This window comes from Sebastes umbrosus, chromosome 14 (genome assembly GCF_015220745.1).
Source record: "Sebastes umbrosus isolate fSebUmb1 chromosome 14, fSebUmb1.pri, whole genome shotgun sequence".
In the NCBI taxonomy this organism is placed as follows: Eukaryota; Metazoa; Chordata; class Actinopteri; order Perciformes; family Sebastidae; genus Sebastes; species Sebastes umbrosus.
In genome coordinates, this window is record NC_051282.1 from 8,659,893 (window position 1) to 8,678,598 (window position 18,706).

The 18,706-nt window shown below is 41.8% G+C and overlaps 1 protein-coding gene across 4 annotated transcripts in view; it reads left to right on the plus strand.

Annotated features, from left to right (window-relative positions):
- usp7 (ubiquitin specific peptidase 7 (herpes virus-associated)) overlaps positions 1-17,732 on the plus strand; it is a 31,619-nt gene extending 13,887 nt beyond the window's left edge. Inside the window, exons 13-31 of one of the 4 annotated variants that reach the window (XM_037791373.1) lie at positions 259-436; positions 971-1,100; positions 1,313-1,443; positions 3,454-3,588; positions 4,057-4,158; positions 5,206-5,311; positions 5,763-5,855; positions 5,977-6,044; positions 6,328-6,428; positions 7,269-7,422; positions 7,914-7,981; positions 9,133-9,241; positions 10,761-10,838; positions 11,008-11,108; positions 12,488-12,587; positions 13,789-13,908; positions 14,026-14,097; positions 14,351-14,441; positions 15,769-15,906. In XM_037791373.1, the coding sequence (XP_037647301.1) occupies positions 259-436; positions 971-1,100; positions 1,313-1,443; positions 3,454-3,588; positions 4,057-4,158; positions 5,206-5,311; positions 5,763-5,855; positions 5,977-6,044; positions 6,328-6,428; positions 7,269-7,422; positions 7,914-7,981; positions 9,133-9,241; positions 10,761-10,838; positions 11,008-11,108; positions 12,488-12,587; positions 13,789-13,908; positions 14,026-14,097; positions 14,351-14,441; positions 15,769-15,875 (2,044 nt within the window). In that variant the 3' untranslated portion in view covers positions 15,876-15,906. Of the gene's footprint in view, positions 1-258; positions 437-970; positions 1,116-1,312; positions 1,444-3,453; positions 3,589-4,056; positions 4,159-5,205; positions 5,312-5,762; positions 5,856-5,976; positions 6,045-6,327; positions 6,429-7,268; positions 7,423-7,913; positions 7,982-9,132; positions 9,242-10,760; positions 10,839-11,007; positions 11,109-12,487; positions 12,588-13,788; positions 13,909-14,025; positions 14,098-14,350; positions 14,442-15,768 lie in introns of all 4 variants that reach the window. The other 3 variants (XM_037791370.1, XM_037791371.1, XM_037791374.1) reach the window with 3 other exon arrangements.
- The last annotated feature ends 974 nt before the right edge of the window (positions 17,733-18,706 follow it).

The window sequence follows — 18,706 nt, forward strand, 5'->3', positions numbered from 1 at the left end:
ATTTATTGTGCTTATATGTTGTTCCTCATCTTAATATTGACCCTTTTCGATCGTCTTTTTTTTTTCTTCTCTCATTCTTCTTATTTTTTTTTCTGCCTTGCCTCTTGCCTTTCTCTCCCATTTTCTCCTGACTGCCATCTCCTATCTTCTTCCTCCCTGCCTCTCTCATCCTCCTTTTCCATCTTCCATTTCTCCCTCTTCTCACACTTCCCCTCGATCACTCTTCTCTGCTTCTCCTTTCTCCTCTTTTCTGTATAGGTTTGAGTTTCCGGATCAGTTACCCCTGGATGAGTTCCTTCAGAAGCCAGACTCCAAGGACCCAGCCAACTACATCCTGCACGCCGTGCTTGTGCACAGCGGGGACAACCATGGCGGTCACTACGTCGTCTATCTTAACCCAAAAGGAGACGGCAAAGTCAGTGTCAAGGAACCAATAGTGAGGACAATTTCTTTATACACTTTACACCAAAAATTCTGTGGGCAGGGTTGGGGTTTTTGCACTAATAATACTGATAGTTGCTAGGGTCAAATAGTAGTACATCTAAAAACCTTCTTACACACCCAACACCCTCAGCCATTCCCAATCACCTGCTGAGCTCCTGTCTGTCACACGGACATGTTAGTGTTAGAATATTGTTGTTGTGATTGATAGACACGGTCAACTGGTTGAGCACCCCTGTACTAGTTATACTTCTAAGAGGAAGACAAAGGGATGTTTATCGATATTATAACATAAGATGATCAGGGAAATGAGTTGATATTGGGGTTGACTGAAAGCCTGACATAAACAATTGTCTTAATTGCTCTCTGGTTTTCTCTTTTTCTTCCTTCCTTGCCCCCATCTTCTCCTCTTGTCCTTATCCTCCGCTTCCTCCCTTCTCCTCCTCATCTCTCCATTTGACCGCACTTTACCTCTGTCACATCCACCTCCCTCCCCCTCTTTGTCTATCACTCCTTCTCTCCCTCCCAGTGGTGCAAGTTTGATGATGACGTGGTGTCGCGGTGCACCAAGGAGGAGGCCATAGAGCACAACTATGGCGGACATGATGATGACCTCTCAGTGCGCCACTGCACCAACGCATACATGTTGGTGTACATCCGTGAGTCCAAGCTCAGTAAGTGTCTGCCTTTCTGGCTTATATTAAACACAAGCTGGTGCTAGAGAGGCAGTCCCATAAACACCTGAAATATTCTCTTGAAGCTAATCTGTCCTTCAAGTTTACGGTCTTAATGACTATAGTAAACACAAATGTTATTGTACTGAGCTCTGTCCGCTCGATGATTCTCACTTGCATCTCTCCTTGTATCCCAGGCGAGGTGCTCCTGCCAATGACTGACGTGGACATCCCGCAGCAGCTGGTGGAGCGTCTGCAGGAGGAGAAAAGGGTGGAGGCACAGAAGAGGAAGGAGCGCCAAGAGGCTCACCTCTACATGCAGGTCCAGGTAGGAAACCAGGACTGCTGTTTAAGTGCTCTTAGGTGTTGTGATGCTTTGCAGACTTTGCTGGTGCAACATGCTTGGTGCAAGTAGTAATTGTTAAGAGTATACATCGGCAATTTGGGTTTCACTTGGGCTTTGGGCTTCCCATACTGGAAGGTACAGTAGGAACCTAGAAGTTTTCCTGACATTGTTGTTGCAGTGCTGTACAAGTAGGTAAGGCAGTGTAGCGCTAGAGGTGCCAAACCAGCAGATTGGGCCCTTGGCAGGCTTTGGTCTTACATACTGTGATGCGAGGGATGTGCTGCTCATTACATTAAGTCTGCAAGAGTACATAACTGCTAAGAGTTGGAATTAAGATGCGACTTAATGTATCTTGTGTTGCCGTGGATGTGACCATACCAAGATCTCCATGTTTAATCCACGTTCCCACGTTACTGTGTCTAACTGACTAACAGGGACAACAATTTCTGAAATTGGTCCTGTATTGCGGGAGAGTGCTGTAGACGGCAGCTGCTCACGTGCTGAGGTGTCATCCTATTGAGGCAAGCTGGCACCGTCATTTACGTCCACTAAAAGTGCTTGTTTTTGCCATGTACAGGCTCTGGTTGTTATAAGTGTCTGACATCATGGAAAGAATTTTTTTTTTCTCTGTAGGGTCCTTTCCTTAATGTTGTCAGACACTTATAATAACAATCTGAGCCTGTCAGAGGCAAAAACAAGAAAGTTGACGTAACGTTACATTGATGCTGCCCACTTGCCCTTGCAGCTCATTTCACAGTGCCGGTTACAGCATTCTCCCTCAACTGTTGTCCCCATTAGTCACTTTGACACAAAAAAAATGGAAAATAGGCTCAAGGTTGAAACATACAAAGTTACCCTTTAATACAAGATGAAACTGAGCAAAATGCGCTGCTTTAATTGACTTTTAACATTAAAATACTTGCAAAAGTGGTTGTGTATATTTAATAGCTGGATAGAAACTACATTTAGCTGACCAACAGATTAAACATACAAATCTTGTGTCCAAAAATTACCAGGCCTATTTGAGGTTTGCATTAGCACTCAATCAATACATCTTTACCTTTTGAAATAATAATAATAGAAGAACATTATTGTGACATTATATTGGCACATACATAGAGGGTTCTCCAAGTGAACAACAACATGGCCAACTAAACCTTTCTGTCAAGCATAGCTGACAGTTGTTTTCTCTGACTGAGGGCGACCTATCAGCAGCAGGCACTCTAGCTGAGCTGCGGCTTTCACAGTGTGGTTGAGATGGTGAGAAGAGCAACGAGTGATAATAAGGAAATGGCTTGTTAAAAGAAAAAGGTTTATCCTGCCCAAAGATGTCAGCGGCTCTGCCTTTTATATTATTTAGCAAAGTATGAAGTCAGTACAAAAGGCTAATTTCTCTTTATTACTTTTCTCTGGAGGGGCAATAGGAGGAGACTTTTTTTTTTTCGTTTAAACTGATCTCAGCAAAAACCAGATGCATGGAACCCCCGCCAAGGGCCTTGTCTGATGGTGTGACGTCCCTTTGGCTGTGCAGACACTCGCAACCCTCGCGGATGCAGCAAGCATAAATCAAGCTTTAGTTTCGAGCCTCCCCGGTACTTGCAGTACTGTAGAAAAACGAGTACCATCACATTTTAAGATTCTTTGGCATCGACTTGGTAGCCTAGTATCGGTTCTTGTGACATCTCTATTGTGGCTAAGACAAAATCTGAAAAGTCTATTATGTGCCCTCAGTTACTAACTGACTGCTAACTTTGATTAAAACATGGTGTTTACGATATGGACATTCCTCTTGCAGTTTGAAATGTGTGGAAAACAAAAAATAATTATAAATGCATTTACAGTGATCTGACACTTCACTGCAGTTTGGACAGATGTCTGTCTATTGTGTTGCCTTTCCCCTCCCAAGCTTTTGGTTCTCTCTTTCCATGTCCTCGGCTCAGTCAGTCATTCACTAAGGTTGTTTTCTTCTTGCTTTCTTCTTCCTCTTGACAGATAGTAACAGAGGACCAGTTCTGTGGTCATCAGGGCAACGACATGTATGATGAGGAGAAGGTGAAGTACACAGTCTTCAAGGTCCTGAAGAGCTCTACGCTGCAAGAGTTTGTCCAGACCCTCTCCCAGACCATGGTGAGAGAGAAAAAATACTGGATGTTGTGTGTCTTTGATGCAACTAATGTATTATTGAAATGTATTCATCCCACATACACTGTATATCGAGTCACTGCTCTCAACACGTGAGCCTCTTTCAAAGAGAGAAGGCTTGTTGATTTTCCTGTTTGCCTATAATATGTAAACCAGACAGCCAATCACCTGTGTAGAGCAAAAAACATGTACTGTGTGCACACTCGCACTAATAAATAAATAATAATCGAAAATTTTAGTCTTAAATGGTCTCAAAACGCAGCTAAATGGTTGTAATCTGGAGTCCTGTCATGACTATTACCTCTCTTCCTGTAAACCTCTTTCACATCCTTCTCTCATTATCTGCTTGATTTGTTTTTCTCCCGTCATGCTGCTACTTTCCACCTTTTTGGCTTTTCTGTTCCCTTTTTATGAGTGCAAATTAAATTAAACTCACCTATTGATTTGCTGCAGGGATTCCCACAGGACCAGATGAGGCTGTGGCCCATGCAGGCCCGGAGCAATGGCACCAAGCGGCCCGCCATGCTCGACTACGAGGCCGACTGCAGCAAGTCGGTAAGTGTTTGTGTCTGCATGGCCTGTTTGTGGGTGTAACCTTCGACATTTTTGGAATCCTTTTCGTCTTAGCTGTTTTACCTACAGTCAGGTGAGAAGCTACCACTGTATCGTTACTGTGCATCCAGTACATATATAGTTCTGTGACATGTTTAATTTAGGTTACCTCACACAGTGGATGCAGGATCTGTGAATACGCGAGGGGGTGTATCCCATAGTGAGACATCTCAATCACGCTAATCAGAAAAATTGGGTTCCTCTGTGGCCACAACGTTTTGTCAAGTCTCTCTTGAGAATGAGAATAAGACTGAGTCTCAGTGAGATTACGGTGTCCGTGTCCTAACCATAAACTGTATATTGAACGCGACGCAAGCGTCGGCGACAAAATCAGTTTGATTGCATTGTTTCCTATTGGAATGTTCTAACTGGCCCCAAGTGATGCAGCGCTGCACAGCGCGACTGAACCTTTGTCAGACGCCCTGTTTCTATTTATTCCTGTCGCTCACTTTGAAAGCGCCGCAGTAGATAAGGAACGGCTGATTTGTGAAGTTTAAAAGAGGAGTTATCTTTAGGGATGTGATCAAGAGATCGGCATCAATGCTTTCTAGTGGCTGTTAGTTGATAGCAGCCGGTGGGCAACACAGTCCTGCTTGGTTAAATAACGGAGCTAACAGCTAACATTAACAGAGGTTCCATTGAGTTACATCACTGTGTGTTCATTATCTAGTCAGTAAAAATGTATATTGATCAAAGGTATATTACAACGTTATCATGATTTGTTCAAAAGTTCTTGAGTTTTCATCTAAATCAATAATTACATATGTTCATTCTGTTAATGTCACAGTTAAGGAAGAAGGCCGTGTTAAGTTGCATTAAATTGCCTTTTCTGTAAGTTTAGGTTTACATTTGGGCCATCAAAAAATGTACTTTGGCCACCATATTTAGGGGCATGGTAGCCTGTGGGGCCAGTGCTTAAAAATGTTAATGTATATCCCTGTCGTCTATATGGATTTTGTTTTTAAAAATTGGTGTATGTTTACGTTTCAGATGATCGACTTGAGCGACAATGAGAACCCCTGGACAATATTCCTCGAGACGGTGGATCCAGAGATGGCGGCCAGCGGGGCCACATTACCCAAGTTCGACAAAGACCGTAAGTCCCGCACGTCAACCCTCATCCAGCCCAGTGTCAGTTTCAGCAGTGTTTCTACACATTATTTTGTTAATGATGTTTGATTTAGAGAGCTCAGTGACTCGTTCTTTAGGTGAAAACGTTAAAGCTTATGGCAGCGCAGCATGACCACAACATTGTTCCTCCATTTCATTTTCAAGGTTGTAATAGATTCAAACTGACTGCGTTTGTGTTGGCACAGACATACTGCAACTTGAAATACTAGAAATGCTGCTTGACAGGTTGTGATCACTGGGCTGATAAGTGTTAACATCGTGGGAAACACTGAGGGATGTAATATAATAAGAGTAATTTTGGGTAGTTTTGTGTAACTTGAGTAGCCCTGGAAATTTAAGAACTTGAAGTTATGGTCATTTAAGCGGTTTCTTTGATATGGTTTGTAGCAACAATGTCTTTGTCTCTTTCTTTTTAGATGATGTCATGTTGTTCTTGAAGATGTACGACCCCAAAACCAGAAGCTTAAATTATTGTGGACATATCTACACACCTATATCCTGCAAAATAAGTAAGTGCTGGCAACGTCCAAGTCTATTTAAAGCTCAACACACACTGTCATACTTTACTTAAAAATGCCTTGAACTTAAGGATTAAATTGTGTTTCTGTTGCTCTTCTCTCCCTGTACCAGGAGACCTTCTACCAGTCATGTGTGAGAGAGCAGGGTTTCAGCAGGAAACTAGCCTTATCCTCTATGAGGTGATCTATTTATGTAGCGCTCCCTTGCTGGCACATTCCTCTGCCTTTTTCTCACTTGTTCTCACTCTTCACTGGCTCCTTCACACTCACATGCTCCTCTTTCCGGCACACAAGCTTCGACTCACACACTCTCCTGTGCACACTTGCAGACTATCATATGCAGCATCTCTCTCTTTCTCACACTTCTGTAGTTGCGTGTTTACACATTTTTAACCAAATACTCCTACACTTAGCAGACGGCTTCATTTTGACTACATTTCCCATGATGCATTGTGTGTTACAGGAAGTAAAGCCCAATCTAACGGAGCGGATACAGGACTATGATGTCTCTCTGGACAAGGCCCTGGATGAGCTCATGGACGGGGACATCATTGTCTTCCAGAAGTAAGACCGATTTTTTTTTCTTTTCTGTGTGTATTACATTTGGGACGCGCAGTGTGAGCTAATTTATATCGCAATATGTTTTGAATTTTAACAGCTGCATGGCTGAGTTGTTTTTATGTTAGCTGTGAACATTATATCAGGATAAACATGTAGAATCAAAGGTACTCTGTGGAGGTTTTGTCCACTAGTACTGCTAATCGACAGTTCATGGAGGTCAAGCGCCAACAAACGTTGCAATATACCCAAAAAAAAAGTCAGTGAAGAAGACTGCAAGCAAGTAAACATGAATGTTAACAATTTTAGATTTTTAAATAAAAAATGTAATGTCCATTGGGGAAGGAAATGCACTCACCACATGTAATACGCTGGGGACACTTCAAGCCAACATCAAAGAAGTAGCGGCAATGAAGGCCACCAGCTGCGTCGCCTCATGTCGCATTTGTCTTGGCCAAAAAGTTGCACTTGAACACACTGCAAAGACTACAGCCGACTGCCAACTACCACGTACGTTCTGTGCCTGCGTGAGATGATATAACTCTGCACACCAGCAGGTCACGTTAGTCCATAATTGTCATTCAAAAAGGGAAACAGGAAGACCAAGAATGGCGGATATACAAGCCATTGTTATGATACGTACATGAAACAAGGAGTGTGTACATTTAGAGGAAGATCTTTGTTAGAAATGGTGTCCGTAGGGTTAAAGATCTGTTAATCTTGATTCCCCGTCACATCTGTGTCTACCAACTCTTCGCTCCCATTGTCTTTTCTGCCCACTCCTGTCAACATTGCAAATTCTGTAACTCAACTTATCCATTGTCCCACCTTCTTCCAATCATAAAGGGACGACCCAGAGAACGACAGCAGCGAGCTGCCTACGGCCAAGGAGTATTTCCGGGATCTCTACCACCGGGTGGACGTCATTTTCTGTGACAAGACCATCCACAACGACCCTGGCTTCGTGGTCACACTCTCTAACCGCATGAACTATTTTCAGGTATGGGCCATTCAGGCACTTTGAATAAATGTTTGAAGTTTGGGAGGAAAATAAGGAGGTAAATCGCAGGGAATACAGCAGCTTCCTAAATTCAATTTTTTTTTTTTAATTCAATCTAGTTTTCATGTGTTGAATTGGTCTGGTGAAACTCAGCAACCTGTAATTTATTTTGGTAATTGACTGCTATTTAATATGAAACATGAGCAATGGGTGGGGAGGACACTTAAGGGGATACTATTGTGCCCTAAAACACAATCAGGTATTGGATCTTTAAAATGACATTTTTAAAAGTTCTCGTTTGATGCTCTGAATGATCAAAACCTGCCAAGTTCTGAGCTTGATGAATTATGAATCTTGTCTTTAAATGCCTTCTTCCACTTTTTCCTTGTAATCCCCCCTGTTGGCATTTCAGTTAGCAGACACAGATTAAATCTGACAGGCCTGCGGTGTTCCCCACTTGTAATGTTTGTGTTGTGTTCTTTGTTTGTCAGGTGGCCAAGACAGTAGCGCAGAGGTTGAACACAGATCCCATGCTGCTGCAGTTCTTCAAGTCACAGGGGTAGGAGGCTTGTCTCATCCACACACACGCACGCACACACACACACACACACACACACAGATAATAGTCTTGTCATTATAATTTCATATGATCAGTGATGTTGACACAGACCCAAGAGGTGCATACTGCGTGAATGTAGTTGAGGTGTGTAGTAACATTAAAAATACAATACTGATCACGGTTCTTCTCACTGTATGCTAAGCCAGGGGGAATAAAAAGAATGGCACTTATTGTTAATATAAAACTGGTATATCAGACAAGAAAAAGATAGGGTACCATGGGAGAGTTTAGTATTTGTTTTGTAATTGACTGCTAATGCCTTTGCTGTGGACTAATTATTCCTATTTAAAAAGCATGAAAGCTTAACTTGCCATGTTTGAAAATGATTAATGGTGTAACAATGATACAAAGTCATTTCAAGGTAATAATTAGGGATGTGCCGGTATAAAGTTTTCATGCTACGATTATTGTGGCAACAATAACACGATAAATGGCTTTATCACAATAATCATCAGACTTTCCTGAAATGCTACTATTAGTGCATGTTGCAGCATATGACAATGCCAATGAGCTAGCATCACCAAAAGCACCATAAACAAAATCAGGCTGGTTTAAAGTTAAAGACAGTTGACTAAATATTAGTTAAAATGCTTCTTTTAGATGCTATGCACCCATTCACACGTTATGTACACGTTATAATAATTATCAAAATGTTGACGTCCTGCTTGACATAGAAAGAAATACGAAACCTTTATATGCCCAGTTCTCATTCTCACAGCTTGTCATGTTTGCCTTTGATTTGATTAATTGCAGTTGTCAGTAGAAATGTTGCGTAACCTGTCCCCCCCCACCTTTCTTTGTTGTTTTCCTCTAACTCCTCCCACTCTGCCTCCCTCCCGTCCTCGTCCTCCTCCTCCTCCTCCTCCTCCTCTTCCTCCTCCTGCTCCCCCTCCACCTCTCCCCCTCCATTCGTCCTCTATTCTGCCTCTGCATCTCTCTGAATTTTTTCGTCTTCCCCTCCTGTTCATCCACCTCTACTTCTTTTCTCTCCTCCTTCTCTTCTGTTTTCCACCCTCTGTTTCTCTTCTCCTGTCATCCTTCTCTCTTCCCTTCGGTGGTCCTCCCCCCCTGCCTGGTGGTGTGGTGGCCAGGTACAGGGACGGTCCAGGGAATCCTCTCAGACACAACTATGAGGGAACGCTGCGGGACCTGCTGCAATTCTTCAAGCCTCGGCAGCCCAAGAAACTCTACTATCAGCAGGTAGGAACGGTTTGCCAACTCTGGGACTTCTTGTGTTTAGTATTTTTTCTTTTCTTTTTTTCCCCACAAGTTTTTGGAAATGTATTTTGGCTCAAGACAGCTGCTATTGAGCCAAAAAGGTAGTTTCAATGTTTCAAGCAATTCCTGAAATCTGTCTTTTTCTTTCTTAATTCGTGTTTATTTCATTCAGATCTTGTTTAAGTTTCTCAAATATAAGAATTCGGGCATTTCTTGGTCTTACATTATAGTAAATGTAATGTTTTTGGCCTTTGGACTGTTGGTCGGACAAAATAAGACATGTAATGGCTTGTAACTGGTACTCCAAGATAATACGGTGTGCCTTTCTTTACTGTTTTCTGATGTTTTATAGACCAAACAATTAATTCATTGACTGAGAAAATAATTGTAAGATTAATCAATAATGAAAATAGTTTGGTTGCAGCCCTACTTTCAACGTCCATTAATATTTCATCTTGTGCCAGGCCAAATGCTCATTAAGGTGTGACTTAGTTCGTAGTAGAGGGTCCTAGTGGATAGTAGCTATCTTAGGCTCTAATCACACAGAGCGCTTTTTGCAGGTGGAAAACCAGACAGGGTGTTCTTTGTAGTTTGCCGCGTCCTTTTATTTTATATTGTTGCCAGGCAACCACCAAATGAGTGCTAATGTTGCCTTAATACAAACCACGAATTGTACGCTACCCAAGTAGTTCATTGTACAGTTTAAACTAATGAAAAGAACTTACCCGAAATCTAAAGTACCGCACTAATTTACCTCCTGCTGTTTTCTGTTCAGATCGTGGTAGCTACAGTTGGTAACGTTATGTACAGTAGCGTCGGTTATCCAGCAACAGCCTCCAGGCCAACTGTTTTGTGTTCAGATTATGATAACCATGGTTGATGAAGACATACAAAGTCACCACATGGAGAGAAAATGCTAATGTCATTGGGCGCTTTTCCGCTCTGAGTTCAGGGCGCTCCTGTAAAAACTTGAGGTGCACAGAGCTGATAAACATGAAGCTCTCGGCAACGCAAAAGCAGCGCGCTAAACGCTTCACTCTCATTGAAAACAATTACGGAAAAACGCCGCCCCAGGCTGCTAAAATGCACCCTGTCTGATCGGGGCCTTAGCGAGCTGTAAGCTAAGGCAGACTTCCCTGTGTCAGAAAAAGACAAACCTCGAGAAATGAACAAGGCGTTCATCATCTTTCATCAGTATGTTATTATTTTAAATAAAACAGTTAGTATTAGTAGTTAGTTAGTAGTCTCTCTGGCAGCTTACAGAACTTCTTTGTAGCTGTACAGATAAGTATGAAGGGAGATCCTTCTGCAAATGGATAATTCTGTATTGTGTGCGCACAGTTGCACCACACATTTAATTTTGATTGGAACCTGTGGGATCTGAGTTATGGAAACACATTTGACCACAGGGTGTTGCCAGCCACCCATTAAACTTCCCAGACACTCAGCAAAACTTTTTTCTGATAATTATTTTTTTCTCTCTCTCTTCACGCATCCACAGTTGAAGATGAAGATAACAGACTTTGAGAACAGGAGGAGTTTTAAATCCATATGGCTCAACAGCCAGTTCAGAGAGGAGGTAATACACACACACACACACACACTAACACACACTTTTAACAGCTACACAATACGTGTCAGTCTCACACTCATTCCCCCTGAGGAATATATCATTACACATAATAATAAGTCAAATGTTTTGTGTGATTCCAGCACAGACGTAAACTGTGCATGTGTGTTTGTTGCAGGAGATCACCCTCTACCCTGACAAGCACGGCTGTGTGCGGGACCTTTTGGAAGAATGTAAAAAGGCAGTGGAGCTCTCTGAAAAAGGCTCCGAGAAGCTCAGGTATCCACCCTGCACGAGTGTGTTTCAGTGTGTTTGACTGAATTATGTCTGAGAAGGTTAACACAATAAAACAATGTCTACCAGTTGGTTATACTGTAATCATGACCACTGATCTCCATCAGACGGCAAACTTAATTCTCTCATCTGCTCTGCTCTGTTTTCATTAATGCAAACATAATACTTCATGTCACTGCTTACAATCAGTTTGTTATACTGAACAGTAACATTTTAAAGCTTTTATTGGGCATTTGATGGTGAACGTTATGAAATTAAAAAAAAGTAGTAGTAGCGGTATTTCACCTCCACAGGAAACAGTCCCAGCGCTATTGCTCAGTTTCAGTAATAATTGTACTTATTGTGGGAGGGAAAAAAATCGATAAGGCATAGTATCGTGATATTTTGCGTGGCAGTATTGCATCAATACACGGATGTCAAGTGTCGATCTTTTATTAAATAAACTATTAACCTCTTAATCTGTCGGCCCGCCGGCAGGACCAGCCGCTGTTCTGTCTTTCAGAGGTTGTAGCGGGCTCCGTCTTAAAGCTAGAGTGAAGATACTGGTGTCTTATACTAGAAAACCTAAGGAATCGATTGGTACCAACCATGTCATGCTAGCTTGTCGGAAACGAAGCTAATTAATGACCCAAATTACGTTACATTTTGGCGAGGATAAACTGGCCATTTTCAAAGGGATCCCTTGACCCCTGACCTCAAGATACGTGGATAAAAACTCTGCGATGAACAGAGTGAAAACTGTTATCTTATTAAATTAAACAGATGTTGACAAACTGCATAAATTGGAGTCGAAAAAGGTAGTAAATCGCAATATATTGTAGCAATATATTGTAATATATGTTATTGCAATACACGCAAAATGTTTAAAATCTCAATAAGATCATATCGTGATATCGTATCATGGGGAATCTGGTGATTCCCACCCCCGATTGTACTCTTGTTTTTAAAAAAAAAAAAAAATGTGAAGAACTTAAATGGCAGTTAATTGCTCTGCTGAGGTGAAATGTCAGCTCACTGTGGTGAGAAAGAAAACAATGCTGCCACAGCCCAACATTTAAATGAAATATCAGCTGTTTTTTATGCAATCTTAAGACCACAAACATTTTTCCCCCAGTGTATGTTGGGTCAGGACCAGTTCAGAGAGTACAGTCTGGTCAATTTCAGCCTGTATAGTTGGCTGTCATTCTGGATTTTGTTTAACTGTTTTTAATCTTTTTGTCATGCAAGGTCCTTTTTTCTATGTTATCCCCTGTTTAATTAGATTTTTTTTTTTGCTCTGAGAAATCAGTTTGTCTTTGAAAAGCTGCTGTAGTGTATTAATCCTTCCTCCCTCTGTCTGTCCTCCTCTCTTCCTCCTCCTGCAGGCTGTTAGAGATAGTAAGCTATAAAATCATCGGGGTTCACCAGGAGGACGAGCTGCTAGAATGTTTATCTCCGGCTGCCAGCCGCACCTTCAGAATAGAGGTATGTGTGTATGTGAGGCGTTCCCTGTGTGGCTTTTAGTGTCTCTTCTCTTTTTAGTCTATTTTTAGTCATTTTTCCTCCTTTAGTCACTCTTCCACTTAACAGGCCATCAGCGTGACACTGGTATATTTTTTGACCTGGTCCACCACATAAGCAGACACTTTGGCAGCCATAATTTCAGGGTTTTACTTCTTCAAAATAATCTGTTAAAGATAAATTTAAAACCAATCTAAAGCACCAAACTCTTCTGGCTGAACGGCAAGCAGGAGAGCAAACAGGTTTTGACCTGTTGTTTTTTTAAAGGCTAAACACCAAAAAATATGGATTGAAGCAGAATATTTTGTTGGATAAAAACATGCTGTGAATTTTGGAAATGACTACATAACAATTTTTTTCCAATAGTTTTTGACTTTAGGACATTACAACGCTCTGGAGTTATTGGAAATGTTTGAATCACATGAATCTGAAACAATCCTAAGCAGCCGCCACTGGAATCTAATTCTCCAAATAATATTTATTATAATGTTAGTGAAGCCTGATCTTTATCTACAACTGTGCAGAAATGCCGGGTTTTAAAGGGCGGGTCTATCTGTGTTCTGTTTTGTTTTTTCAAATGGAAACACCCACCCAGCCGTTATAAAAAGCAGTGATATAGGTTACCAAAGTAAGCTAATCAATAAGGTTATGAATCATGTGAACGCTGGCACTAACTGCGTCAAAGTTAGCTGTGCTCAGTTTGGAAATTGCTGAAAGTGTTAGTTCAGATTTTTGAAGTGGGGTTGTTTGTATACTTCAACGTTATTCAAGGTAAAATTACTGTTTTGGTGAATGTAGTCTGGTGGCTTTGAAGAGCACGATATAACAACTTCAGTTCCCTGTCAGGGGGGCTGTCCGACAGCGAGGTAAAGCGGCTGTGGACGGGAGGAGCAGAAAAATGTATTTTAGCCACCTAAAAAAATCAATATCAGTTTAAGTGTACGATATATCTTAAGAATATTTTCACCGCTTTACTTTGCCATCAGACGTAGCATGGCGAAAACTTCGACCACTAACAATTACAGAATTTGTTTTTCCTAAAATACATTTTGAACTGACCACACACATTTCATAACCAGTAATCAGAGTAACCCGCTGTAAAGTTAGTAACCGACTTGACTAAACCTCTTCTCTCTCATTCTTCCTATTTTCTTCCTTCACTCAGGAGATTCCTTTGGACCAGGTGGATTTGGACAAGGACAGTGAAATGCTAATCCCCGTCGCTCACTTCCACAAGGAAGTCTTCGGCACCTTCGGGATCCCCTTCCTGCTCAAGATCAGACAGGTGTGTGCTTGTTTGTTCACATGTGTGAACTTAACATAATGTATTATTCAGTTACCTTCATGCTGTGTTTGTCTGGTTGTTTCCTTCCTTGACCACCCCTGTCCCCCCTCCCCACAGGGCGAGTCATTTCGGGAGGTGATGAGGAGGATCCAGACCATGCTGGACATTCAGGAGAAAGAATTTGAGAAGGTACAACACCACGCTCTATTTGCACAACCAGAGAAAATTGTCTGTATCGAGTGCATTTTAAATGTTTTCTGATGAATATTTGATGCTCATTTTTCATTCTGGTTCAGTTCTAGTTTTATGGATATTTCAATGTGATGTACAATGAATAAGTAATGGCAGAAGTCAGTCTGAATATTTTTACAGTATTTAGTACACTGCAGGTAAACAGTGGCAGGCTGTCAAGTAACATGCGTTTGTGTGTGTTCGTTCTCAGTTCAAGTTTGCGATTGTGATGATGGGGCGGCATCAGTACATCACTGAAGACGAGTATGAGGTCAACCTGAAGGACTTTGAACCACAGCCAGGTATTTACTGCTTCTGTTACTGTAACTGTACTAAAGGTAGTAACTTTAGGAGTGCAACAGGCTATAACCAAAGCATGCAAATGCATCACGAGGACAGTCCTGCGAGATCAATCCTTTAAACGAGGCCACTGCGTTGGCACAGCACGAAGCTCCGGTTCAAAAGGTTTCCTTTTGGTCCACTTATTCTGCGACATCATCATGCGGCGATGCACTTTCGGCCAATGAAATTCATGCAAGAGCACATTCCTGGTTGATACTTTTTAATCGGAACATCTTAATTGTGCTTTTTACCTCGTGAACGCAGAGACGGAGGAGAGATTAATTGCTGCCATTATAACCTTTCTATGTTTTAATCCTGCCTCACGCCCACACCAGTGTGTGTATTTTTTTAACACGGTCTGGTTCATCACTTTACTTTGCTTGTATTAGTTGAGCCTAGTTCAACTTTTTTGCTGGCAATTTGTCCAGAGCCTGCTGTGTCGGCAACAGCAACGTTTTCAAGCTTCTGGGTTTACTTACGGGGTATGCGGCCCACTGAAAATGCGCAGTAGTGTTTCTCCCACGAGTTCCCGCTCAGCCCATAGACTTTACATTGCGATGACATCACAGATTTTAAAACCGCTTTTCTCGGCTCAAGGAAAGTTTTACAAATATAAAACCTCCATTGATCAAAAATTCATAATCAACCTTGTTTGCAGTTCAGTGTGTCCTGTCAACAGTTTTACAGACCTATCTTTTACAATGGTGGTCTAGGGGGAAAATGCTTTTTGGGCCGCTGGGTGATTTTTTTGCTGCAATACCACACGTGGCCACTGGGAAAGATTGTAAGCAAGGCTGAGCAGTGGCACCGTGTCCAGGTCTTATTATAGATCCATAGTCTGACCACCTGAAAATAAGAGTCACCGTGTTTTCGTTACGTTTGGAATGAGCCGTTTATATCTACATAGGGAGCAGGTCCTCTTCACTAGTCCGCCTTGTTACACCGCCATGTTGCAACACTAGCCCTGATGGACAAACCAAACACTGTTAACTTTTCCTACTTGGGCCGGAGTCGACAACGTTACTCGCTCCCGTCGCCCTCTCTCTCTCTTGCTTCACCACTCACTTCCCATGTACACACACACTCTACTCTTGCAACAACTGGCTCCAGAGAGGGCCATTCGCGTTTTGGCGTCGGCCGCCGTTGCATTCCTCAGATACCACCATATCCTACACACTGTTCCTTTTAAGCTAAAAATGCTTAAATATTCCTCAGTTATCATAGAGATAATAGCTTTCAAAGAGAGCCTTGGCGTGTAATGACCTCTCTGACGCATCTCCTCTCTAGGTAACATGTCCCACCCGCGCCCCTGGCTAGGGTTGGATCATTTCAACAAAGCTCCAAAGAGAGGTCGCTACACCTACCTGGAGAAAGCAATCAAGATCCACAACTAAAAGCAGCCCGCCCTTTCCTCTTTGTCCTCCTCATCCTCCTCCTCCTCTTCCTCCTCCTCCTGCTCCTGCTCCGCCTTCCTCCCTACCTACTTTAACACACCATAACCACAGACTGTAACCAACCGTGTGTGTGTGTTTGTGTGAGACTGTGTGGGTGTGCGTGCGTGCGTATGTGTGTGTTCATCACTTTTAACACCCTGCCTGGACACCTACAGCTCTACACCGGCACTATGTCTTCAGCGATTTCGGATCTTGCTGCAGCTGACGGATTATCCCTCAACCACAAAAATAAACTGCACCAACCACCTCCCGACTGTTGATTTTGTTGTTTATTTTATTTCATTATTTTTTTTTTTTTATCGTCTCCCTCCATGTTTGAGGCTGTTCAGTTTGTTTTTTTCCCCCCTGGCTTCTCTACCTGTTGACTGCCTGTTATTTTCGTTGCCTGTCTGGAAGTGGGAAAATGAAATTGGATTTTAATATAAAATAAGCAGAGAAGGGAGAGGAAGTGGGACACAGTATAAATATAAGTATATATATATACACAAATATATATATATGAACTTCTAGACTTAGTTTTTGTTTCCTTCTCCCACCTCTCACAAGCTTTTTTTCCCTTCAGATTTTTTTGGGGGTTGTTTTTAAATAAAGAGTTGTTTGAAGAGGCGTCATGCTGCTGTGTGGAGTTAGATGGAAGGATGTTTGTGAGGACTAACTGACAGAAAAAGAGGGGAAGATGGTCATTTTTGCAGCTGCGAACTGGCATCCATCCCGAGGCTCACTAGTTGCCCTGATGTGGTTCTTTATATTTTCTGCTCCCATCCTTTTTAGTGCAACAAAAGCAAGTATTTCCAAGTTTACACGCAATTTTTTCTCACTTAGTTTGGTTGGAGGAAAAATGTTTTTTTTTTTGTCTCTTTCTGCAGATCTTGTATAATAAAATAAAAATCCACAGCATCTGTTTAAAAAAATAAATGGGGAAAAAAAATAAGGAGGAAATTTGTCTGTATTTCATCTTGCACGTTGGCACTTAATGTCAGAGGTTTCTCAGGACTGGCAAATGTACATTTTGTTTGAGTTGCTTAGTGACTTTAAAGGAACACACACACACGCACGGACATTACCCCCCCCTTGACTTTCTCTTTCTTTCTTTTGTTTTGTTTTCGGGGGGTTTTAATGTCTTTCTCAGTCATTCCTCCTCTAAACGCAAACACGCGCTCACACGCATACGAGCTTCGTCATCTTCTCTCTTGATTGAATCTGTTGCCCCCCGGTGGTTGGGAGCAGTAACTGCGCTGTGCTTACTAGGGAGCTGCAGACACCTCGAGCCCACTGGTTTGAAGATTGTGTAGAGACAAAACCAGCATTGTAACAAACACTTTAAGCCCTATGAATTCATTTTTCTTTTGTTTCTTTTAAAGCACAGATGGAATGCTCCCCCCCAATAGCGCATAGCTGGCTCTGTAAAGACAACATTTAAGAATTGTATATTTAAAAATATGAACGTGTAAAATTAAAGAGAAACACGCCTTTGTTGTTGGGTACAGAAGGAGCCAGGTGTTCATATTTCTTGTGTGTAGGGTTTATCTCTTTTTTTTTTTTGCGTTCCTGATGTACCATTGACGATTTTTTTCTGTTACATTTGGATTTATTTTTTCTTTTCTTTTCAAAACTAACTGCATTGGTTTTGTCTTGTTAAAAAGTGCAGTACGAAGATGACCTGCAGAATCACACCTTAATTTGATCTTTTCCAGTTTAAAATCCTCAGTGTAGCAGCAGTGTACGACAACTATTCCTGTATATTGCCTTTTTGCTGGAAAAATGTATGTTGAATAAAATTTTCTATAAAAACAAAAACGCCACTCTGCTGCTTGTCCACGCCAGTGTTTGGCCCCTGAAACACTGTTAAAGGAAGAGGTCGACATTTTGGGAAATGCACTTATTCGCTCTCTTGGTGCAGGATTGGATGAGAAGATCGATAGCTCTCGAGTTGTATCGATCTTCTCATCTAACTCATATCATTTCTACACGACTCTAGAAATGAATAAGTGTATTTCCCAAAACGGCAAACTATTCCTTTAAGATTTAAAGTTGCCTTCGATCTAAAACTTGGAGATATCTTCCTACTTGGATGGCATCATCTAAAACTTGCCTACATGCAGCAAATGTTTTCCTAAACTTCAGAGCCATACAGCGTGCTTAATGATTGAAGAGATTTTCAGAGAAGGGGGTTTTCCCAGTGAGGTCAGAGGTCAAGTCACAGGACAGCTCACCCTGGAGCTTGACAGCGATACTTAGCTGAAGAGTGCACAGCATGCTGACTATTACTCAAGATGACATTATGAGATTTAATTTAAACCGAAGTGTTTAGGAATACTTAATTTGCTTTGCCGGGGGCCACTTTTGCAAAATGACAGGAGATTGGGTCGTGTCTAGAAGGTTACCTGCAAACTGCAAAATCTGATCTGAAATCTTTAAAAACTTGCAAAAGCTTTTGTGAGACTCGCTGTCCGACGACCTATCCTAACTTAAACTATTCGAGATCAATGCCTAACCTTAACCGTTTTCTAGACATGACCAGGAGACCAGGGGCCAGTTAATAAACACATAACAGACATTTGGGGCTCAGCCCTCTGTTGGAGGTCCAGGGGATCCTCCCCGTACATGTTTTTTTTTTATATATGTATACAAGCACCATTAGTCTATTTTGATGCATTTTTATACTCTGGTACTTTATTTATATTCAATGTTAATAAAAAATTCCAATTGTGAATTAGAAAATGGTCGGCGGGCCACCTGACACCTTACCACAAGCCGAGGCTGTAAGTTGA